At 52.2% G+C, this 24,028-nt stretch overlaps 1 protein-coding gene across 1 annotated transcript; it reads left to right on the top strand.

Moving 5' to 3' along the window:
- Window positions 1-7,401: 7,401 nt before the first annotated feature.
- LOC311510759 (C-type lectin lectoxin-Phi1-like) lies at window positions 7,402-22,154 on the top strand. The gene is made up of 6 exons (XM_084610728.1): window positions 7,402-7,520; window positions 10,570-10,683; window positions 14,297-14,422; window positions 16,083-16,228; window positions 17,104-17,204; window positions 21,931-22,154. The coding sequence occupies exons 1-6, from the start codon at window positions 7,439-7,441 to the stop codon at window positions 22,076-22,078; spliced, it is 717 nt and encodes a 238-aa protein (XP_084466854.1). The 5' UTR covers window positions 7,402-7,438; the 3' UTR covers window positions 22,079-22,154.
- The last annotated feature ends 1,874 nt before the right edge of the window (window positions 22,155-24,028 follow it).

The raw sequence follows: 24,028 nt of genomic DNA on the forward strand, positions 1-24,028 counted from the left end.
GCTCACGGTGTAGGCGGGCGATGGGGAGAAGCTGGGCACGGCTGGTGGTTTGATGCAAACTCCACAGGCAGCATTTCCAAAGCGAAATCCTTCTCGCTTCAATGGACGGTTTACTGAAAACTCAATGTTTTCTGTGGGGAAAGAAGCCCATTTTCCAACCAGTCCTGTTGCCAAGACATTCGGTGAATTCAAGGGGGTTTCTTCCGGATACCTGCCGTTCCCCGACACTTCCACGCTCTCCCCTCACCTCTGTCCCATAGAAACAGAAGCACCTGCTGGAGAGATCCCACGTGCTGAGAGGATTTGAGCTGTGACTGCAGCCAGAGACGACCCATACCTGCTGATAATGGGGGGCACCATTTAAAAGTTCGTCCCCCCAACAGCTTGAGTCTTGCTGCCGCCTCCAGGCAGGCCCTCCCCGCTTACCCTCAGCAGCCCCTCCCTGCACCTCCCAGCTGTTTGCTGCTGCCTCTCCTTGCGGCCAGGGCTCCCAGCGCAGCTCACTGGCTCCAGCAGCTGCTGTAGGGAGGGGGCCTGGCCACACTGTGTGACTGAGCAGAGCCAGCAAGCCCTGTCAGAAATGGGGGTGGGGTGCGGGGGGGGTGGGGTGGTGGAGGGGGATGTGACCCACATGTCGCCTCTGATAGCAGCCACAGGGACAGCAGAGACTAGGTTTGTTTGCAGTGAAGGAGCTTAATCTATTTAGCATAGCAAACAGAAGGTTAAGGGGTAACTTATTGAAAGTCAATAAGTATGTACATGGGGATCAGAAATTTGATCATAGGGCTGTTCGGTCTAGCAGACAATGGTGATCAATTGTTCTCTATGTCCACTGAAGGTAGGACAAGAAGTAAACAGCTGCATCTGCACAGGGAGATTAGGAAAAAGTTTTTAATACTTATGTAAGCGGGGGAATAGTCCCGCTATTGTGGGGAACTTTCCTGGCTTCTGCACTACCCTGGTGAAGTGGGCTAGTGAAAGGATCTGAGTCCTCGCTCCCACTTCCTTTAACCAGTGACCTCCCTGCCCTTGAGGACTCCCCTTCCACTCTCCTGTCTGGCAGAATCCTCGTAACCCCAACAAGGCTGGGCTAGGATTCCTGGGGGGCTTGACCCCCAACCCTGCTGTGGTCACCTAGGACAGGGGCTCGGGTGTCCCCACTCCGGGGTACTCTATCTGCACTTCTCTGAGGGTTGCTGCAGCTCTGCTCCCAGGGCAAGTCTGCTCTCTCTGGGCTGCTTTTCTGTTCCCTCTGGATCTGGCCCAGCTCTGCTCCCCAGCTTAGCTTGGGCCCCTGCTTTCTCCTCAGCTCGGCCTCACTCTGTCTGACCCAGGCAATTCCAGCTCACAGGGAGGATGGGATCTCCCTGGCCTCCTGACTCCCTGATTAGTCTGCCCGCCCTGTCATTCAGGCTGACCTGGAGCACTGGCCTCTCCCCATTGTTCCTGGGGACTATGAGTCTCAGGGTCCTGATTCCCCATCGACCCTTCCCCCTTTTTAGTACTGGGAACTAAAACACCCCCACTGAATGTTAGTAAGGGGGCAACAGTCCCCTTACACTAAGGCTCGTTAAGCACTGGAAAGGTTTTCAAGGGAGGTTGTGGAATCCCTCTCACTGAAAGTGGTTAGACAAACACCTTCCAAGGATGGTCTAGCAGGGGGCTGGACCAGATGACTTCTCGCAGTCCCATCCAGCCCTGCATTTCTATGATTCTGTAACAGGATCCAATGGCCAGCAGTGGAGGCTATGCATACTCAAACTGGAATTAAGGCAGCAGGTATGTTTGACAGTAAGGGGAACTAACCACTGGAACAAAATCTCTGGCCATTTTTAAATCAAGGTTGGCTGTTTTGCTGTAGTTCAAACAGGAATTAATTCAGGGAAGTCCTATGCCCTAGGCTGTTCAGACGCACAGTGGTCCCTTGTGCCCTTAGAGTCTATGGTCATAGGATTTCCTTGAAATAATTTTTCTTCCTCCTTGTAACAACTTTTTATGTGCTTGAAAACTGGCATCATGTCCCCTCTCGGTTTGCTCTTCTCCAGACTAAACAGACGCAATTTTTTCAATCTTCCCTCATAGGTCTTGTTTTTTAGACCTTTAATAAATTTTGTTGCTCTTCTCTGGACTTTCTCCAATTTGTCCACATCTTTCCTGAAATGTGGTACCCAGACCTGGACACAACACTCCAGATGAGGCCTTTATCAGTGCAGAATTGAGTGGAAGAATTACTTCTATCGCTGTCTCATTATTAATAATCATGTTTATTACCATAGTGCCTGGGGACCAACCAAGAGCAGGGCCCCATTGCGCTAGGTGCTATGCAAACAGAGGAGTAGCCAGTTCCTGCCCCAAGGAGCTGACACTCTCAATCAAGTTAGTGCCATTGGAAATAAACAAACAGAAAGTGAATTTCAGAAGAGCTGGTGGAGCTGAGCAATGGCCGTAATCATCTGCCGGAGGATCCGTGAGCCCTGATAGTCATGGAGAAAGCTGGCCGGGCTCAAAGGGCACAAAATGGGCCCACATGGCAAAGTGGCATTGGCACATCTACATTAGGACAGGTACCGCTTCCTTTGATGCACTCCTCACACCCTCCCCTCCTCCTGTCTCCATTTCTCTGTCTGCACAGGATGCTGCTGATTTCTTCCCAAAGAAAGTGGACAAAATATGTGGCCTTCTCCCTCCTTTCCCCGCTGCCCCCTGTAACTCTCTCCTCCTTCTCTCCAGTCACAGAGGCAGAAGTTTCCCACTGTTCTCCTCTCACCCCTCCACTTGCCCCAGTGATCCCATCTAAAGCCTGATCTCCCTTGCACCCATTCTCATCCCCTCCCTCATGGTTATGGTTCTTCCTTTGGCTCTGCAAATGCCGGAGGATCGTGGCGTCCTGTACTTGCAGCATTCATGCGATCAGTACAGAGCTGGGCGGGCTCCATGCTTTGGTCAGAGATGGTGGCCACAGGAAAGTACTGCGTGGGTTTGTGGGATTTTTTTAAAAACTGCAAAAATTAGGGGATACGGATGGCATTATGGGATAGAGAAAGTTGCATGCTGGGAACTTGGCCCCTGCTCCCAGAGATCCCTGGGTGACACATTTCTACCCCACAACACATTGCAAACATTTCTCAAAAGGCATTACACTGGGCGGTGGCCCACTGGGATACCTATCCATGGTGCACTTCACTTTGCATCAGCACAAACACAGCTGGTGAATATGAGAAGCACCAATGCAAGCAGCCAAGCATGCACCCACCCGAGCGATAAACTAACTTTGGCAGCTCTACGCCAAGTTAACTTGTGTTGACCAAAGTCCGTAGTGTAGACATGGCCTTATACTTAGATTGTATGCTCTTTGGGTCAGGAACTGTCTTTGTTCTGTGTTTGTCCAGCATCTAACACAATGGGGTCTTGGTCCATGTCTGAAGCTCTGAGGTGCTACCACAGTACACAAAATAAACAAAGCTATCATTCTGGCACAGACATTTTTAGTAAATTTCACAGCAGAGATGGGGAGGGAAATGAAAAGTCATGGAAAGGTCCCCAGCATTCCTTCCTGGCCACAGGTTAGCCATGTGCTTCTCACTTCTCACAAGGCATTTCCTGTGCTTGGTTTTCAGTGGCCCAAATAAAGCCTGTGAAATCTTGAAAGGGGCTGCAGGGAATGGGGGGTTGGAGAGCGAGCCCACCCATGTTGGTGGTTCCTGTCCCGTGCAGCTGGACCTGGTTCTGGGCATTGCAACCTGGCACCACTCAGGTATGGTACACCTGCCAATCTTATGTGGAGAAGGAGGGGCAGCTGGGGCAGACCTCAGTGGTGCTGTGACCTTGTGCATCAGGTTGTAACACCTGCAGTGGGGAGCTGGGCCCAACCCAGTGGGAATCATAGCATCATAGAATATCAGGGTTGGAAGGGACCTCAGGAGGTCATCTAGTCCAACCCCCTGCTCAAAGCAGGACCAAGCCCCAATTAAATCATCCCAGCCAGAGCTTTGTCAAGCCTGACCTTAAAAACTTCGAAGGAAGGAGATTCTATCACCTCCCTAGGTAACCCGTTCCAGTATTTCACCACCCTCCTAGTGAAAGTTTTTCCTAATATCCAACCTAAACCTCCCCCACTGCAACTTGAGATCATTACTCCTTGTCCTGTCATCTTCTACCACTGAGAATAGTCTAGAACCATCCTTTTTGGAACCACCTCTCAGGTAGTTGAAAGCAGCTATCAAATCCCCCCTCATTCTTCTCTTCTGCAGACTAAACAATCCCAGTTCCCTCAGCCTCTCCTCATAAGTCATGTACTCCAGACCCCTAATCATTTTTGTTGCCCTTCGCTGGACTCTCTCCAATTTATCCACAGGGACAGGAACTGCCGCTGAAGTGAGCTCACTATCCAACACACACACCCACCCACCCACACATACCCTGCTCCCCCACCATTTCCAAGAGTTCACAGTCTTTATTTAAATTCACAATTTCTGTGACCACAGTGACGCTGGCAGGCCATATGCCAGCTCTTGCCTGGGCTGCAGGCATTAGCTAAGAACTGACAAATTTGTAGCAGGAAACCAGACCAGGTCACCTGCATGTTAGTTTTGCTTAAAATAGAGATTGGTCTAATAAGAATGTGTTCAGTGTTTAGACTCTGTGAAATGCTTGTAAGTTGTGTTGTCATTAATCTCACTGGTAATGTTTATGTTGCATGTTATAAGTGTGACAGGGTTGGGCCAGATGGCTATAGGAGAGTAATAGAAGGCAGATATATTAGCCCCAGGTTAAGTAGGTCCCTTTTTCCTGGGTAAGGTAACAGGGAAGGTTCCAGAACAATCAGGAACCTTCTGGAGACAATTAAGACAGACAGGCTGATTAGAACACCTGCAGCCAATCAAGAAACTGCTAGAATCAATTAAGGCAGGCTAACCAGGGGACCTGGGTTTCAAAAGGAGCTCATGTCAGTTTGTGGTGCGCGTGTGAGGAGCTGGGTGCAAGAGGTGCTAGGAGCTGAGAGTGAGAATGCATACTGTTGCAGGACTGAGGAGTACAAGCATTATCAGACACCAGGAGGAAGGTCCTATAGTGAGAATAAAGAAGGGGTTGGGAGGAGGCCATGGGGAAGTAGCCCAGGGAGTTGTAGCTGTCGCACAGCTGTTCCGGGAGGCACTCTAGACAGCTGCATTCCACAGGGCCCTGGGCTGGAACCCGGAGTAGAGGGCGGGCCCAGGTTCCCCCCAAAACTCCTGGTCAGACACAGGAGGAGTTGACCTGGACTGTGGGTTCACGAAAATGGCCAAACTGAGGGCTGCCATGAAGCTCCAAGGCAAGCAAATCCGCCAATAAGCGCAAGACCCACCAAGGTAGAGGAGGAACTTTGTCACATAAGGAAAGATTACAGTGTTTGCACTCTAACTGGAAACCCTCACAGTGAGGAGAGAAGCATTACCAAGTAAGTGTGAAATATTAGTTTGTTACACAAGGTGTCATTTCCTGGCCAGCACAAGAAGGCTCATGGACACCAGACAAACCACTGTGGAACATCAGAGGACAAAAAGACTTCTCCTCCTCCCCCCAAGTGCACATGAACTTGTCCCATCATCTTGGATGCTGAGGGGAGGGGAATAAAAATCCCTGACAAGAAGAAACCACACCTTTTTGGCAGTTTGAACTCTGAAGGGCCAGAGACTTGAAACTGAAGCCAAGGATCCCCAGGGGCTGCCCCTAGGGCTGCCCTGAAAGATGCTTTGAATTGGCAGATCATGACAACTCTCAGGTTTCAGAGTGGTAGCCATGTAAGTCTGTATCCGCAAAAACAACAAGGAGTCCTTATGGCACCTTAGAGACTAACAAATTTGTTTGGGCATAAGCACTCTGTCAGTCTCAGGAGTTAGATGGTAACTCATTGGTTGTACATGTTCGCTTGCTTTAACTTGTAAATGACACTCTTATTGCTTTTTCCTAGTTAATAAACCTTTAGCTAGTTTATTACAGGATTGGCTAAAGGCATCGTCTTTGGTATAAGATTTAGGGTACCAATTGATCTGGGGTAGGTGACAGGTCTCTTGGGACTGGAAGCAACCTGAATGTTGTGTCATTTTTGGTGTAAGTGACCATTTATCACTAAGTCCAGTTTGTCTGGGTGGCAGGATAGACTGGAGAGTCTAAGGGGACTGCCTGACTCGATGGTAAGGCTGGTATAGTGATCCAGGAGTTCACGGTTGTTACTAACTTGGTGAAAGCTGATTAGAGACCACACCAGCACTTTTGGGGGGGGGGGGCGGAGTCTGCCCTATTTATGACGGTCTGAGGTAGCTGCTCCTGGTCATGAGTCACTGCAGACAGCCTGACAATCACCTTCACCTCTGTGCCAAAATTGTAGCCTGAATAATAAACAATAGCAAGGAGTGTTCAAAGGCAAGAAAGAGGAAACCCTGCATTTCATTTTATCTCAGTCCCTCTCTGCAGCCCCAGACACTTCCCCAATGGCTGAAAGTCACAGCAACTCACCACAAACAATGGAAACGGAATAGGCGCCCTGTCCGCCCCAGCACATGCTATCTTCACACCCCACTCACATCGAACCCACATCACCAGCCCCTGCCTGTCCAAATACCTGGGGAAATGCTGGGGTGGAGGACACGCCGTGCTCTGCAGGGCACACTCCGCTCCTGGGATCAGTCTGCCCCTTCACAGAGAGGCAGGCTGGCCTGGTGTGTATGGCAATAGGAGTTCAATTCCCAGCTTTGTTGCATTGTGACTAGGGACCAGTCACTTTATCTGTCTGGTCTCCAGCTCCCACCTGAAGGAGGAATAATAATCTACCCTGTTTGCAGCTCTGGCACAAAGGGGCCCTGATCTTGAGGGAGCTGTGTGAAGAGGCCGGTACAATTGGGGCTCTGAGCTTGGTGGGGGTTTGGACAGCACCTGGCACAATTCTGATCTCAGTGTAGGCCCTAGACGCTACTGTAATAATAAAATATAGGGAAAAACATCGGGAGGCAAACTTGGAAAGCTGCCTATAGGACTCCCCCCATAAAATGTCTGTGACATACTATTTTGAGAAGCGCTGTTTTCTTTCTCTGCCCTGCCCTCAACAGTGGGGTCCCTTTGGGGGAATGTTGGATTGCTCCAGACCAACCACCTCCAAGCACTGGTGATCTCGGAGCCTCGCCTGCTCACCTGGCTGAGAACAATTCCCCCTTCCTCCTACTAGAAGGGAGTGTCTCCTCTACAGGGCCCCAGTGTTAGTCAATGGCTCCCCCCATCAACCGACTGACATTTTAAAGGGCTCGAGCTGTGCCCATGGCAGGGAAGGGGTTAACTGTGAGTGTCTTCAGCACTTGTGGTTTGTGAAAGAGAAGAAGTGGCTGTGGTGTGTTGCAAGCCCTGGTGCTGCACTCTGTCTGGGGTGGAGACGCTGCCGCCCTGCAGGAAGCTGCTTCACAGCGTGATGCAAACAGCGGCCGGTTACCAGAACGATGCCATAGAGCTGTCGCAGACCAAAAGAGCCACGATGCCACACGGGAGGCCAGGTAAACACGGGGGGACGTGGGGACTGAACTTTTAGCTCATCCCTCTAAGGCAGCAGTTCTCAAACCCCATTTTAATGGGGTCACCAGGGCCAGCATTAGACTCGCTGGGATCTGGGGTTGAAGCCGAAACTTGAGAGCTTTAGCCTGGGGCAGCAGAACTCAGGCTCTGCCCCCACCCAGGGTCATGTAGGAATTTTTGTTATCAGAAGAGGGTCACAGTGAAGTGAAGTCTGAGAACCGCTGCTCTAAGGCGGTACAGAGAATCCTCTCCTTAGATGCCTGCCTGGTGGGTCTTGTTCACAGTCACACTGATTGCCTGCTTTGGGGTTGGGGAGGAATGTTCTCCCAGGTCAGAGTGGCAGGGACCCTGGAGTTCTGGGAATTTCCCCCCTTCCTCTGCAGCATGGGGAGCGGATCGCCAGCTGGGATCATCTGGGCCTGTCTCACTCCTCCCAGAATCACAGAAATGTGAGTCTGGAAGGGACCTCAAGACATCAGCCCCCTGCGCTGAGGCATGACCAAGTAAACCCCTAGACCATCCCTGACAGGCGTTTGTCCAACCTGTTCCTAGAAACCTCCAGACGGGGGTTGCACAAACCCTCAGTAACCTATTCCAGTGTGGCACTACCCTTGCAGCTAGAAAGATTTTTCAGATATCTAATCTAAATCCCCCTGGCCTCAGATTAAGCGGATTACTTCTTGTCCTACCTCAAGTGGGCATGGAAAACAATGGATCATCGGCCTCCCTACAACAACCCTTAGCAGGTCCTCCTTCAGCCTTCTTTTGGCAAGACTAACCCCACCCAGGTTCTTCACCTTTCTGCACAGGCCGGGTTTTCTAACCCTTCGATCGCTTGTTTTGCTCATCTCTGGACTCTCTCCAATTTGCCCACAGCTTTCTTAAAGCGCGGTAACCAGAACTGGACACCATACTCCAGCTGAGGCCTCATCCGTGGTGATTATAGCAGGACAATTACCCCCAAGTGTCTTACGTATGCGTAGTGGGGGAATATAGGGATAGATAGATGGGCCTATTGGAATAGATAGCTATGTAACCCTCCTGCCAGGTGGAGTCAGCAGCAAGTAGGGCCAGGTTCAATACTTAGGCAGTTCCTTGTAACAGAACAGAACCAGCTCCAGCCCCCACTCAGTAATCTGGGAAAACCAAACACGACCACTGAGCACCATGAAGAGTCAATACTTCCCCATTCACAAGCACTGAGTCTGTGTATAGCGAAAGAGAACTTTTATTAAAAGAGAAAGGGAACCAAGCATTAGTTTGCGGAAACACCACAACCCCATTCAAAAGCATGTAACAATAAGCAAACCCCACCCCACAGCATGATGGGCTGTGTCCTTTGCCTCAGTTTCCCACCTTGGGGTGGGAAAGTCCAACGAATTAATGTCCCTTTACCACATCATTCCCCTCTCCGTCCACTGTACCCCACTCACAGGTGGCTGTCCTTGGTTAGCAAAGAAGGAGAGTTCAGAGGTGTGTTCAGAGGGGGTCACTTCCCACCCCAGAAAGGGTGGGGGGGAATCAAGCAATGTCTCTGTGCTCGCTATGAGCCTCCGCAACTAGATGTCGGCTGCTGCTTCCTCTGCTTTTCTCTCCTGCTGCTGGTCGGCACTGCCACTGCTCTGACTTGATGGGCTGAGGTCCCACGGCTTAAGCCAGGGCCTTAGTGATTTCAGCTCTTACTGGTCTCTCCTCCTGTACAGCCTCTGCCTTGTCTTTCGTGTCACCACAGTCCTTACACCACCTATAATGGCTTGTCTACTCCGCTCTTTTGTCAGCGTGACGTGTATCGCTCGGGGTGTGTAAAAACCACCCCCCGAGTGATGTGAGTTACACGGACAGAGGCGCCGGCGTGGACAGCACTATGTCGGCAGAGATGCTCTCCCACCCACATGGCTGTCGCCGCTGATGGAAGCGGTTTTACCAGGCCGGTGGAAGAGCTCTCTCTCACCAGCATCGGCACAGCTGGGCTGCTGTAAGCTCACTAGTGTAGACATGGCCTAAGGCAGAGCCCCTAGAGCTACGAACATTCAGTTCCTGTTACCCCTGAACAGAGAAACCAGGCCTCTCTCCTGAAGCTAATTAGTTCTGTCTCTAAACCCTACAGAGTGCTCAGCCAACTAGCATCTAGCACCCTCCTTTAGCCGCACCTCCCGCCCCAAATGCCACTCCCACCCTTGCTCTCCTTCCCAGGGCTTTGGCAGCCCTACCAAATGAGGTTCAGATTAGGGTGGCGTCTCACAGGCCAGATTAAGTACAGTTCTGCTGCCCTTTCTTCATACACTAAGGAAAAAAATATTTCATGACCCCTGCACTCGATAGTAAAGTGAATTGTAACCCAACACTAGCCAAAAGTGATCATTTTGGTAAAGCACTTGGTCATGCTATGCACCTGGAGACACAAACACAGGCTGTTCCTGAAGTCTTTTCCCCCAGCTCATCTCTAGATGTCAGTGGAGGGCTCGTTCAGACCCTGCTTACAGATAGATAGATAGATAGATAGAGTGTATGGGGATGGATAGATATAAGGAGGTGTATAGGGGTAGATAGATAGATCAATACGTGGTTTATCCAACTAAAATTACAAGCTCCAGACAGCGGGGGTTGTGCAGGGGAGGGTAAGTGAATCCTTAGAGAGCAAATTTTCAACCCTGAGAACACGGATTTTGCCCAGTGACTCCCATCCTGGCAGCTGTAGACATTCTCACAGCCCAGACCAGGAATCAGCAATTGACACTGTGGGTTGTGAACAGCTTTGATTGCCTTCGATTGGAAGCTCTGTGGGGCAGGGACCTGGGTCTGTGCAGTGCCTGGTGCAATGGGGTCCTAAACCATAGCTGTGGCTCCAGCACGTCTGCAAGACAGATAAATAATAATAACAATGACAACCAAAGCCAAAGCTGGGCTGGGAAGTGACTGGACCCAGCATCCAGGCCTGGGGAGGAGTCTGGGTTTTAAATGCTTCATGATCCAGAATAGACAATAAAACAGGTACATGGCTGTTCTAGAAAACCCTCTTTCTGCCCCTAGATTCGATGGGCAGTTTTGACGACAACTACGAGAGGGATTATGAGAACGTTGATCCCACTCAGCCACCACCCCAGCCTCAGACACAGCCACAGTGGCAAGCAAAGGCAGAACCAGGTGGGTGACTCACTTGAGCTGTATCTCACAGAGCATGGGAGGTGTGTGGGCCACAGAATTGATAGGTCAGCACAACTGGGCTTGATGTCTGGGTTTGGCAAAGGGAAAAGCATTAATGTGAGGCTACAGATGGAAATGAAGAGCAATTGCCTCAGGCTCTCTGCAGACTCAGGCAGCCTCTCTGCATCAGTCATACCTGGGTCATGTGTCCAGTGTTATCTCCACTGCCAAAGGGGATTTGTTCAAAGGCAGTACGAGCAGTTGGATGCCCAACTCCCACTGCGTCCCCATGAATGGGAATTAGGTGCCCAGTTCCCACTTGTGCCTTTGAAAATCTCCCCAATGCTTTTATTTTTAAATGAAAGTTGAGATTTTTGGAGCATGACACAGCTGGGCCAAATCCTGCAGCCACTTCCATGGGTGCAGAATACCAAGGGCTGTGGCCTAGACACAGCTGCTAAAGCACAGTGGAGATGCTTAGGCTTGCAAAAGGCGAGTTTAGCGGGGCTCCTGACTGGGCTGGACACAAATAATCCTTGTTCCAGGGAAACGATCCCATTAGAACAACAAGGAGTCCGGTGGCTGAAGAAGTGGTTTTTTTTACCCACGAAAGCTTATGCCCAAATAAATCTGTTAGTCTTCAAGGTGCCACCGGACTCCTTGCTGTTTTTGTGGATACAGACTAACATGGTTACCCCCTGATACGTGATCCCATTAGAACAACTATCTTCAGAAGAAGACTGAAACCCAACCCCCCACAGCAGTGCTGCCCTGCATGGTGCTGGCATGTGTTCTCCCCAGCCCTCAGGCAACTGCCTGGCTCGGTGTCTCACGCTTGGGTGAGCAAATGGGGCATTTGCAGGAATTAAAATGACGGCCCCCGCCCCAAGCCCCCTCCTTGGGCAAACAACCCAATGCACGCTCAGAGCTGTGGCGGCGGGTGTCAATGTATGGATTGCAGAGGCAGAGAGAGAGATCTCTCCAGAGGCTCTCAGCCCTTTGCCAGGTTAACTCCCAGCTCGACGATAGTGTTTTTCATCCGTGGATCTCCAAGCGCTTTACAGATGAGACCAGTAGCATTACTGGGCCCTTAGTTGTGGCTTAGCTGGTGACGCCTGCCTCTTTCCCCGCTGCTGCGGCGGGGCGAATGCTGCCAGCGTGCCGGCCCCGGGGTCTGTCCCCTGTCAGGAATCCACTAGGTGGCATCGTTTTCAGTTGCAGCTACAAGGGTAAGAGATAGCAATGCTGGAGCCTTAAACGGCAGTTGTCAGCAGTGACAGAGAGCCGGGCACATGGGCGGGCAGGGACCAAAGGCAGGAGAAAGGGAACCGCTGCCCTGGCATGGCAGGGGGGAAATAGGAAGCACAGAGAGCCCCTGGCACGGAGCAGAATGGGGGACTTTGGTATGGGGGGCACACAGAGCCCCTGGCAGGTGGAGAAATGGGGGACCTTGGTATGGAGGAGGGAGAATGGGGGGAAATGGGTGACTCTGGCATGGGGGGGTGGAATGGGGGGCACACAGAGCCCTTGGCATGGGGGGAAATAGGGGACCCTGGTTGGGGGGAGGGGAAATGGGGGGGGCACACAGAGCCCCTGGCAGGAGGAGAAGTGGGGGACCCTGGTTTGGGGGATAGAATGGGGGCACACAGAGCCCCTGGCATGGGGGGAAATGGAAGACCCTGGTTTGGGGGGAGGGGAAATGGGGGGCACACAGAGATCATGGCAGGGGGGGAAATGGGGGACTCTGGTATGGGGGAGGGTGGACAGGGGCACACAGAGCCCCTGGCATGGGGGGAAATGGGGGACCCTGGTTGGGGGAGGGGAGATAGAGGGCACCCAGAACACCTGGCGTGGGGCAGGGGGTGGGCAGTTGCTGGGGGATGGGAGGATGGCACACAGGGAGCCCTGGTGGGTCCCATGTGCTCCATACAGAAGCTACCATACCCAGGCCCCCTGGTTCCAGGAAACCCGCCCAGCTTGGTGGACGAGCTGACGTTGGCATTGGGCGCTGCCATCGGCCTGGCACCGTCAACATGGGAGAGCTGCCCGGACTTGACTGACAACTGGCACAGGCCCCCGAGGCAGTGTCTCCTCTAGGAAAACTCCTGCTAACTAAGAGAGGGGGCGTCCCTGTGGAGACAGGGCAGCTTGGAGCTTCCATCAATTAGCAGGTTGAGGTGAACCCCTGGCTCCCACGGTTGTTACTTCCACTCACTGACCCATGGGAAAGCTCCAGGCTGCCTTCTCTCCACTGGGGGCTTGTCTACGCTTCAGAGCCTGCGGCGGTATGGCTATGTCAGACGAGAGCCCTAGAGAGAGACAGCCCAGGCCGGCCAGCTGGAGGTGTTCTTGGGCCAGCGTAAGTGCATCATCTCCCAAAATGACAGTAGCATGCCCTCAGGAGCACGCTTCTTTTCACGGGGTTGTGTCTACACTGGGAGGTTTGCTGGCACCGCTGTGCCGGCGTGAGAGTGTGTGTGATTTTTGCACACTCCTAGCCAACATAGCTAAGCCAGTGACGTTTTGCAGGGTAGACCAGGTCTCGGGCGTTACCCGTTCTAGCTGTCACAAGATAAGAACACTCCCTTTTTTGCCTAGCGAAGACAAAGGTGGATGCTCTGATTTTTGGTTTATTTGGGTTTTTCAACCCTGCTCCTAATCAATTGAAACTAACTGAAGAAAGTGGCTGTTAAGCTAAAATAAGTGTGTCTACACTGGTTTGATTAAACCAGTTTAAATTCACATCTCTGCCGAAACCGGTGTGTCTTTTTTGTGCAGATGAGCCCTTTAATCTGCTTACGATACTGTAAGATCCTCTTGAATTGACTCAAACATGTCTAGACTAGGGACTTGTCTGCAACCAAGTTGCACCAATTTCGTTTTAATCGGTTTACAAATTGAGTTAGTGCAAATCAGTGATTTAGTGGACACTGAAATCGGTGCCGATAGCTGGTGTTAAGCCGATTTAAGAGTGTTCACACACAAAGCAGCCCCAGTTTAAATAAACGGGAGTGAAATTGCATCTTCAGTTAAACCAGGGAAAGTTTTTTGCATAGACCAGACCCTAGTGAGTCACACCAGTTTAACGCACTCACTTATGTGGACAAGGCCTTGAAGAGCTGGATTCTCAAAAGTGCTGAGTCTCCGCAGTGCCCATGGACCCCAGCAGGAGTGGAGAGTTGTCAGTGCTTGCAAGGATTGGAACCTTGGGGAGGCAAACAAGCCCAAATGCCACGGTGATGGGCTCGGGGTCCTGTGGGGACAAAGAAGGCTCTGTTCTCTCCTATTTACAGTGCACACCCCAGAGTGCACTCCCTGGGGCTGCGGGGGGCACCCACTAGACCCTGCTCCTCTCTTAGAGCAGGGAGTAGAACCCAGGAGCCCTAGCTCCCAGATCCGTCTGCCACTCTGCTCCCCTCCCTGAGCTGGGGATAGAACCCAGGAGTCCTAACTCCCAGCCCCTTCCACCACGTTTTAACCACTGGACCCCTCTCCCACCATCTTGCACATGTAGGTCATTCTCCTGCCCGCGGCTGGTGGCATGGGTAGAGATTACACCAGCTGTTCTTCCGCTGACTCGTGCTCTAGCCGCTGATGTCGCTGTTCTTTGCAGCTGTCTCCACCCTGAAGGCAGAGGAGCAGAGAGGCTGTGGGAGAAAGTCCTTGGGCATCCTTTATGCCCTGGTTGGGGTGTCTCTGCTGCTGTCGACAGCTGCCTTCTTGCTCATGCTCCTGAAATGTAAGTGCTAGTCCCAGGCCTGCTGCCTGGTGTGTCTGGATGGAGGCTTCAGGCAGACAGTCCTGCACCAAGGAGGGGCGGGGAGGTGACAGCAGAACCTCCCACATACTAGTGCTGCATCCACGCAACCTGCAGGGGGAGGATCAGTGGCCTTGAGATGGACCCAAAGCGGGATCTAGCTCCAGATCCAGATCAGAACTTTCACATAGTCTGGGCACATTCAGCCCTGAAGAGGGTTTAGATGGGGGCTGATTTGTTTTGTCCTTGAATGCATCACTGTCCCAGCACCTATGCTACATAGAGGATAACAGCCTATTACTGCCACCAGCTGAGGGAGCTGCTCCTTTACCTCACACGGCCGGAGCTGGGTGCTCATGGTATCAGGTTCAATCTCAGCTGTAGAAGTGACTATCCCACAAACCTGGGATGTTCCTTTCCCCGCACAAATCTTTCTCGTGACTGAGCTGAGCTGTAGGTGCTGGATCCTGGGTGTGAGTCAGGGCGACTAAGGCTTCCTGTAGTGGTGGCTTTGCTCTGGCCGAGCTGGTTTCTCACAGTGACAATTTCTTGTTTATCTCTTCACTTGGAATCCTGATTTCTCAAGATTTGACTGATGCAAAACAGGAACAAACGTGTCCAGGCAACTATCTGGGGCGCGGGGGGAGGCGGGTGCGGGTGCTGTGTGTCTCAGACCAGGGCTCTGGGATCATAGCCCACAGCACGAACGCTCCTCCCCCGAGCAGAACTACAGGCTCCTTAGGGGCTGAACGGGTGTCGCTGGAGGTGGGAGTGGGGGGGCTGGTGGAGAGGACTCAGGGCTCTGCTCTAACCTGGAGGGGAGCCCAGGTGGTCAGGAAATTTTGGACAAAACCTTTTTTCCCAGGAAAACGGCGATTCATCAAAACCGAAGCTTGTCACAGAAACGGGTCAGTTTTGATTAACCGTTCCACGGGAAGGTCTGTCAGGGCCGCGGTGGAAGCTCTGGTCAGAAGCAGCTAAAGGAAGTCCCACCCCATTCTGGGCATAGCCTGGGGCATGCAGCTGGGATGTGGGAGACCAAACCAGGCACAGCAGGGACATGGAGCTGGGTCTTTGACCACCCTGGCTAGTGCCCAAGCCAGGGGGCTCTAGGGTCAGTCACTCATGTGCCTGTGCGCATTCTCTCTGCCCTCCCGCAGAGAATGCCTCTATAGCTGGGCGTTCAGGGCATGTGCCAGGGTTGGGGGGGACGGAGGTTCAAGTCCCTGCATTACCTGAGTCAGAGGCTTGGCCCTGGCTTTCCCATGCCCCTGGTTGGTGCCCTCTTCACTGGGCCATTGGTTATTCTGGGCCAGTCTTAGCTTAATTTTGCAATGGAATGAAAACAAATGTCAAAACCTTCCGTTCAGTTCAGCCCGTTTCCTGCCAGCTCCGGCCTGGAGGCAGCGCAGTCGGCTGTGTCCAGACAGGAGTTAGGAATTGCCCAGCTGGTGACCGTGGGTAGCGTGGGCTGGGAGCTGCAGAACCACACGGTCTGTTCCTGTTCCACAGCCTCCTGGGCTGGGAGCGAGCAACCGGCTGGAATACTCGCTGGGGCTGGCCTGGGCTGGAATGCAGGATGAGCGGGATGTTACCAGCATGGATCTCTGGGCCCTGGGGTGAACTGCAGCCTGTGTTGCAGGGATCCCGTGCTGCCCACATGGCTGGGAGGAGTTCCAGAAGAAATGCTACTTCTTCTCCTCGGACAAGGAGCCCTGGGATATGGCCAAGAGATCGTGCAGCAGACACAGTGCAGAGCTAGCTGTCATCGGCAACCAGTGGGAGCAGGTAGGTCCCCATACTCCTGCCCCCGGGGAGAGGCAGAACTGGGCGCAGTGCTGGGCCACCTGAATGGGATCTCTCCTCCCAGGCCGAAACTGCTGCTGTTATCCCAGTGCTTTTGCTCAGCTCTCCCAGCCTGCTGGGCCCATGCTTCCCAGCCTCTGAATCCAGCCCAGCATTCCCAGGGGGAGGAGGGCAGCTGCACTGCTTGACCCTGGGTCCTGTGCTGTGAGGACATTGCAGGGACCCTACTTCCCTGCCCCAAGCCCCCTGGGCACAGCAGATACTGCAGCCAAGCACCAGAGAAATCAGCAAAGGCTTGCTCTAGGGATTTCTGTCACAAAGCTTCACCAGCCCCTGCCCGTTGCAAGCCCCCTCATCCCTCCCACAGCTCCTGCAATCCCAGAAGAGACATGACCCCACTCGCAGGCCCCTCACCCAACCACCCCCTCTGATGTGGCCCCCAGTGGGGGTTGCCCTCCAGCCCCCAGCTCTTGAGATCAGCTCTGCAGGGTATGTGTGGTCGGAACTGATAGGCATAGGTGCACCTTGTTACCCAGAGACGCTGACGGGATCCAGGCAAAGCACTGTGACCAGATCCTACTCTTGTTTACACCAGTGTAAATCCATATTCCCATAACCCCGCTCCACCTCACAGCCCCTTCCCGGTAGCAATGACTTCTCGCTTCCGCCCCTGCTCCTGCCTTGCCGTCTGGTCTGTGTGCCTGCAGGTGGGGTAGGCGGTTTCAGCACAACACCTGGACAAGGCAGGTGATGGAGGACTGGGCAGGCCCCGTGGGACGCGGGCCCCTGGTGGTTTGCAGAACACCAGGTAGGAGACAAATAACTGCTGTTTGTGCTTCTCTCCCATCCCCCCTTAGGCCTTCCTGACAGTGGGGATCAATTCCGTTCACCACTGGATCGGCCTGAGCAACAAAGAAGCAAGCTGGACGTGGGTGGATGGCTCACCAGTATCATATACGTGAGTAAGGCCATGTCTACACTACAAAGTTAAGTCCACTTATGTTAGTCTCTGTACCGCCACCAGCAATTACTGTGGTTTATCATGTTTCAGAGTAACAGCCGTGTTAGTCTGTATTCGCAAAAAGAAAAGGAGGACTTGTGGCACCTTAGAGACTAACCAATTTATTTGAGCATGAGCTTTCGTGAGCTACAGCTCACTTCATCAGATGCATATCGTGGAAACTGCTGCAGACTTTATATATACATAGAGAATATGAACCAATACCTCCTCCCACCCCACTGTCCTGCTGGTAATAGCTTATCTAAAGTGATCATCAGGTGGGCCATTTCCAGCACAAATCCAGGTTTTCTCACCCTCCACCCCCCCACACAAATTCACTCTCCTGCTGGTGATAGCCCATCCAAAGTGACAACTCTTTACACAATGTGCATGACAATCAAGTTGGGCTATTTCCTGCACAAATCCAGGTTTTCTCACATCCCCCCCACCCCCATACACACATAAACTCACTCTCCTGCTGGTAATAGCTCATCCAGACTGACCACTCTTCAAGTTTAAATCCAAGTTAAACCAGAACATCTGGGGGGGGGGGGGTAGGAAAAAACAAGAGGAAACAGGCTACCTTGCATAATGACTTAGCCACTCCAAGTCTCTATTTAAGCCTAAATTAATAGTATCCAATTTGCAAATGAATTCCAATTCAGCAGTTTCTCGCTGGAGTCTGGATTTGAAGTTTTTTTGTTTTAAGATAGCGACCTTCATGTCTGTGATTGCGTGACCAGAGAGATTGAAGTGTTCTCCACCAATGTGATATATGCCATCATGTGCCAGCAATGCCCCTCTGCCATGTACATTGGTCAAACTGGACAGTCTCTACGTAAAAGAATAAATGGACACAAATCAGATGTCAAGAATTATAACATTCATAAACCAGTCGGAGAACACTTCAATCTCTCTGGTCACGCAATCACAGACATGAAGGTCGCTATCTTAAAACAAAAAACTTCAAATCCAGACTCCAGCGAGAAACTGCTGAATTGGAATTCATTTGCAAATTGGATACTATTAATTTAGGCTTAAATAGAGACTTGGAGTGGCTAAGTCATTATGCAAGGTAGCCTGTTTCCTCTTGTTTTTTCCTACCCCCCCCCCCCCAGATGTTCTGGTTTAACTTGGATTTAAACTTGAAGAGTGGTCAGTCTGGATGAGCTATTACCAGCAGGAGAGTGAGTTTGTGTGTGTATGGGGGTGGGGAGGATGTGAGAAAACCTGGATTTGTGCAGGAAATAGCCCAACTTGATTGTCATGCACATTGTGTAAAGAGTTGTCACTTTGGATGGGCTATCACCAGCAGGAGAGTGAATTTGTGTGGGGGGCTGGAGGGTGAGAAAACCTGGATTTGTGCTGGAAATGGCCCACCTGATGATCACTTTAGATAAGCTATTACCAGCAGGACAGTGGGGTGGGAGGAGGTATTGGTTCATATTCTCTGTGTATATATAAAGTCTGCAGCAGTTTCCATGATATGCATCTGAGGAAGTGAGCTGTAGCTCACGAAAGCTTATGCTCTAATAAATTGGTTAGTCTCTAAGGTGCCACAAGTACTCCTTTTCTTTTTGTGGTTTATCATGTTCACCCTGCCCTCCTGTCAGGTGTGAGTGCTCATCAGGGGCAGTGCCAGGGGCTGAGAGCCTGGGAGGCAGCTGGCTCCAGCTGTGGGGACTCCAGCTGGGAGGGAGCTCACAGCAGCACCGGGCAGCGAGGCTCCAGCTGCCAGCACTGCTGGGGCTCACAGCCCCAACACCCCCGCCCGATCCATTTCAAAACAGGGACCCTACCAGCAGTGAAATTGACATTCTTGTCAATTTCACGGCTCCAGCAGTCAGCCAGGCTGACAGCCAACAGGCAATGCAAGTAAAGGGGGGAGGGATAGCTCAGTGGTTTGTGAGTTCAATCCTTGAGGGGGCCAGTTAGGGACCTGGGGCAAAAATTGGGGATTGGTCCTGCTTTGAGCAGGGGTGGGACGAGATGACCTCCTGAGGTCCCTTCCAGCCCTGAGAGTCTATGATAAAGCAGTGTCTATACAGATACTGCAACACTGGGGCTCTGTTGACCTAAGCCCTATGCCTCTCGTTGAGGTGATTTGCGAAGTTGGCCTAGCAGGTGAGTTACAGCGGTGGGAGGGACACTGTAGTGTGACACTTACATAGTTTGGTCAACATAAGCTACCTCACATTGACTTCACTTTTACTCCTGGGGGAGCTCTGCACCAAAAAATTAAACTCTGTGCCAAAAAATTTACAATTCTGCACACAATATATTCAAATAACACAATAGAATCACACCAGTTACAATTATTTAGGTAATTTATTTAAAAATACCTGTTAGCAAGTATGTCTGTAGGAATACATGCAAAAAAAAGATTCAGGAAATGGTTGGGTTTTTTTTTTTTTTTTTGACAACTAGATTCCTTACTAGGTATAGTAATACAGAACGTTGAGTAGTTCATTTAAACTACAATACAGAACTGTATTTCCGCACCTCTCAGAAGCAGTGCAAAGGCTTGGGGGAGTCAGGGGTAATGGAGGAGCTGAAGGAGAGGGAAGGAGCTCAGGAGAGAACCTGGAATTTTATTGGGTGTGGGTGGGGGAACAGTTTCTTTTGGGGCTGGGGGCATTGTTGGGGAGCTTCCCCCATGCAGATCCTGGCTGACCCCGAGCCTCTCCTATTCAGTCAGGCATATCTGGCCCCGTCCCTGTGTGTCACTGCATCCCCTGTCCCCATGTGGCCCTGGAGCCCCCCTACCCCCAGTCCCCATGTGGCCCAGAGCCCCCCTCTTGTTCAGCCCCTGGATCAATGCTGTCACCCCACTAGCTTCTGAGCCCGCACCCCAGTCAGTCCCCCTCACTATCCCTTCTGAACCCCAGGCTGTGAGCCCCTGGCAGCACCGTGTGCCCCACTGTGCCTCCTAACCTGGCTCCACTGGTAGGCTGCTGTAACGAACGCAACCAGCTGCTCGCTGTTACTGCCGGTCAGTCAGTTGTTCTGGTGGGCAACAGTCGGAACTTCAGCACTTCCTGGGCAGAATGTATTTTCTGTGGGGAAAAAAAATTCTGCACCAGACATGAATTCTGTGCATGTGCAGCAATGCAGAATTGCCCCAGGAGTAAACTTGGTAGTGTAGACATGCCCTAACATTTACTGTCCTCTGCCTGCTTTCATCTGCCTCCTCACCCTGCTCCCAAATCCAGCAGGGACCTGTACACTACACCTCACTCACCCCCTCCCCTGGAGTGGGGAAGGTGGCTGGCCTCCTCCCACAAAGCACAGTCTGGCCCCTCGGGCTGGTGAGTCCCAGGGTCAGGACTATGGGGAGAAGGGAATAGCCAGCTGACTTCAGGCTGGCATGGCTGGGGACGAGCATTGTTACACGGCCTAGAGCCAGCAGGGGAGTCAATGGGGCAGGTTGAAAATTTTCCACTGAACGGTTCTTTGATGAGAAATCGGGATTTTGACTCAACATTTTTTGCATCGTCTTGCAAAACATCTCGATTTTTTGTTGAAAAATATATGCCCCAAAAGCAAAATATTTTCCTTCAGAAATAGTGCCCTAGTGCCTCATGGGAGTTGTAGTTCAGTTACTGCATGTTCTCCTTTTCCATTACAGGTCAGCCTCCCCAGCCTGACTATATCTCCCATGATGCTCTGCCTCTCTTCTCCAGAGGGAAGACCAGAGTTCAGTTGCTGTATGTCATCATTCTCCCCCATGAGCCGGGCTCCCAGCAGGATTACATCTCCCATGATGCATCATGGCCAGGGAGTCCCAGGATGCTTCACCTCTCCCCTCCAGAGGGAATACCATAGTGCACTGTGAGAGATGTAGTCCAGCCAAGGAGCCCACCTTATAGAGGAGAATAGGACATGAGGCACCCAAACATGAGCTGATCTCAGCTGTTCTCAGTGGAAGCGGCAGGTGCTCAGCACCAGGAAGTCTGGCTCTAACCCCCTGCAGTCCTGCAATAAACCTTGGATAGGATCGCAGTGGGGAGGCTGGGATTAGCACGGGGAGTGGGGAGGAAAGTGAGCTTTATTCACAGACACTGAGCCCTGTGCAGTGCAGTGCAGCTCTGCTCTGAGCTGGTACCCTGAGGTAGTTGCGCTCTGGGGGGCACCGTCCCTCTGAGACCCCAGACCAAGTGGGCTCAGGGGGCAACACTGCAGGTTTCCTCAGGATCAGAGTCAAAAGGGAGCTCATCACTTCTCCTTGATCTTCCCCACTGACCCTGGTGCCTCCCAAAATTTTGGCCGAATCTAGTCAATGAATTTGTGTCAGATTTTCAAATGGAAAAAAATTCACTCAGCTCTAATGGGAATGGTTGTATGGGAATGTCCAGGGAGAGACAGGCATAAGTTTATGGAGATAGATAGCTAGATAGGTAGATAGATAGGCAGCAGGTATTGAAGGCCAGGGGAGGCTAAACGTCCCCTAACCCAGGCAATGGCCCCGCCCATGCTCCATCCTGGTGCCCTGCTGAGTGCCTGGGATGGATGGATAGATGTGTGATATGGGGGTGGATAGAGAGATATTGCAGTCTTCCCTTTCAGCGGTTGTGGTAAGTTGCTCTGTTGGATCATGTGGATCCATGATAGAGAGGTTCCTGACTAGAATGGATTCCCCAGGAGCTGCTCTAGCCACTGGAAATATTCCCCTTGTTTCTTTCAGATCTTGGTCTTCAGGGATCCCCAGTGTTAATAACACTCAGAAACACTGCATCCATCTCACAGGGGGTGTCAGAGGCAAGTGGAATAACACAGAGTGTGCGACTCACTATAACTTCGTTTGTGAAAGATCTGGGACCTTTTGTGTGTAATTTGCACCTTTGAAAACATTTTGCCATTTTGAGGTTTATTTTCTTTAAGCAGCCAATAAAAGTCAGCAGAGCCCTAGGTGCCTTCGTGGGCTAGTTCACCTCACTGAACGCCACCGGGCTGTCGGCGCTACAAAGAACGGTGAGATCCATTCTACAGGACTTTCAACTGTCAACCTCCCTCCTAGCTGAGCAAAACCCAATGTCTAGCTGAGAGGCTGCCAGACCTGGGTCCAGCTCAGAGCTCTGCACTTCCTGTGTGACCTGGCAAGGGTCATGTAAGATCTAGGCCAGGTGCTGAGTGCCATTGACTGCCACTAAAGTCAGAAGTGGTCAGCCTCGGTCGTGATGAGACCGACAGTCCCTCTGCTTCTCCCCTTGCTCTCCAGGGTCCCTCGTTCCCACTAGGTTTAGCTCCCAGGGTACGGCACAAATTGGCTGTGCTGGCATTTAAATCTGAAGCCCAAAGAACTCTGCTTCTGAGGTTACGGGGAGTTCTGTGCACTGAGGGCAGGGATCCCCCAGCAGTTCCAGTTTCCTGCAAAAGTATCTGCTGTGTCTCCCTAGCCAGTGCAGAGAACATCTGTGTGTGTCTGGGTTCAGCTCACTGGGCACTCAGAACTCTGCAGAAATCCCTCTTCTACTCCAGTGAACAGTGCTGTAAGGGCCTGATCCTGGACATGCCCGGCTTCTCCTGCCAGCCCCGAGTCCCTCCTGCCGGGGTGCCCAGAGCTAGCGGCACTAGACAGGAGGAGGCATTTTGCCATCAGTGAGTCACCCACCTGAAGTCACACAGCAAGTCAGTGGAAGGGTTGGGGAGAGAACCCAGGAATCCAGACACCCAGATCCCCCCCACACCCCAGCCCCGCTCTAACTGCTAGGCCTTGTCTACGCTACAAAGTTTTGTTGGCAAAAGTTGTGCTCCTTTAATTAAAATGGCTGTTGCATCTCCACACTATCTTCTTGTGCCGGCAGAGTGCATCCACACTAGCAGCTCTTGCATCAACACAGAGGGCAGTGCACTGTGGGTAGCTATCTCCCAGTGCAGCTGGCCGCAGGGTGCTTTGGGAAAGGTTTGCAGTGCCTCATGGGGCAGGTACAGCGTCACATGTTGCAGGTTTCTCAATCTCATCCTTCCCAGAGTAGATTGTCAGCTGCTTTTTCAAAAGAAGTGTGCGGGGGAGTGGTATGTCTGGGATGGAGAAGACAGCAGGCTGACCGACCTATCCTGCGGCAGGGGGAATGGGACACCCCTCCCCCCCCGCCCCCCATCAGCCCCTGACTCTGCTCAGCATAGCAGTCTCTCCCCAAGCACAAGTAGCCTGCTCTGCCTGCCTGCCTATGGTTCTGTGATTCCCTCCGAGCGGCATCCTGAGCAGCCCTGGGAGCTCTCCATGCTGCGGACTGTCAAAGCAGCCCAGCGGTTCCCTGCTCCCTGCAGCAGCAGCCTGCCTGTGTTCCTAGTGCAGGGCAGAACAGGAGCATGCCACATGAATGATTTGCTCTTTGTTCCCCAGCAAGATCAGCTGTCCGATACTTCCCGGAGCTTTGAAAGGGGAGCTTTTGCTGACAAAGCTTTGTAGTGTAGACAAGGCCTTAGACCCCACTCCCCTCCCAGCAGTGGGGAGAGAAGTAGAGAGAAGAAGGAGGCCTGACTCCACTCGAGCACACCGCTTCACCTCTACATCATGCTGAGCATGCCGCTGCCACAGCCTGTCTGTCTCTGGCCATTTTCCTGCACGACCCCTGGCATCAGAGCAGGGCAGTGTGTGAGAGAGCCAATACCTGGGGGAAGAATCAAACAGAGGCGCTCTTAGAGGGAATGGCCACACGGTGGCGCCATTACTCTAGGAGTGGGGCCAAGCTGGGGGGGGGTCAGAGGCAGCTGCAGAATGTATGTCCAGCTCCATTCCGCAGGGCTACACTTGACAGGAGCCTGAATATCCAGGGGTC

The sequence above is a fragment of the Lepidochelys olivacea genome (assembly GCF_965140295.1).
Source record: "Lepidochelys olivacea isolate rLepOli2 genome assembly, chromosome: 20".
Classification (NCBI taxonomy): domain Eukaryota; kingdom Metazoa; phylum Chordata; order Testudines; family Cheloniidae; genus Lepidochelys; species Lepidochelys olivacea.

Coding starts and splice junctions, on each gene's coding strand:
- LOC311510759 (XM_084610728.1), top strand. CDS start 7,439: ATGCAAACAGCGGCCGGTTACCAGAACGATGCCATAGAGCTGTCGCAG. Junction 14,423..16,082: donor CTTGCTCATGCTCCTGAAAT/GTAAGTGCTAGT, acceptor CCTGTGTTGCAG/GGATCCCGTGCTGCCCACAT. Junction 16,229..17,103: donor TCGGCAACCAGTGGGAGCAG/GTAGGTCCCCAT, acceptor ATCCCCCCTTAG/GCCTTCCTGACAGTGGGGAT.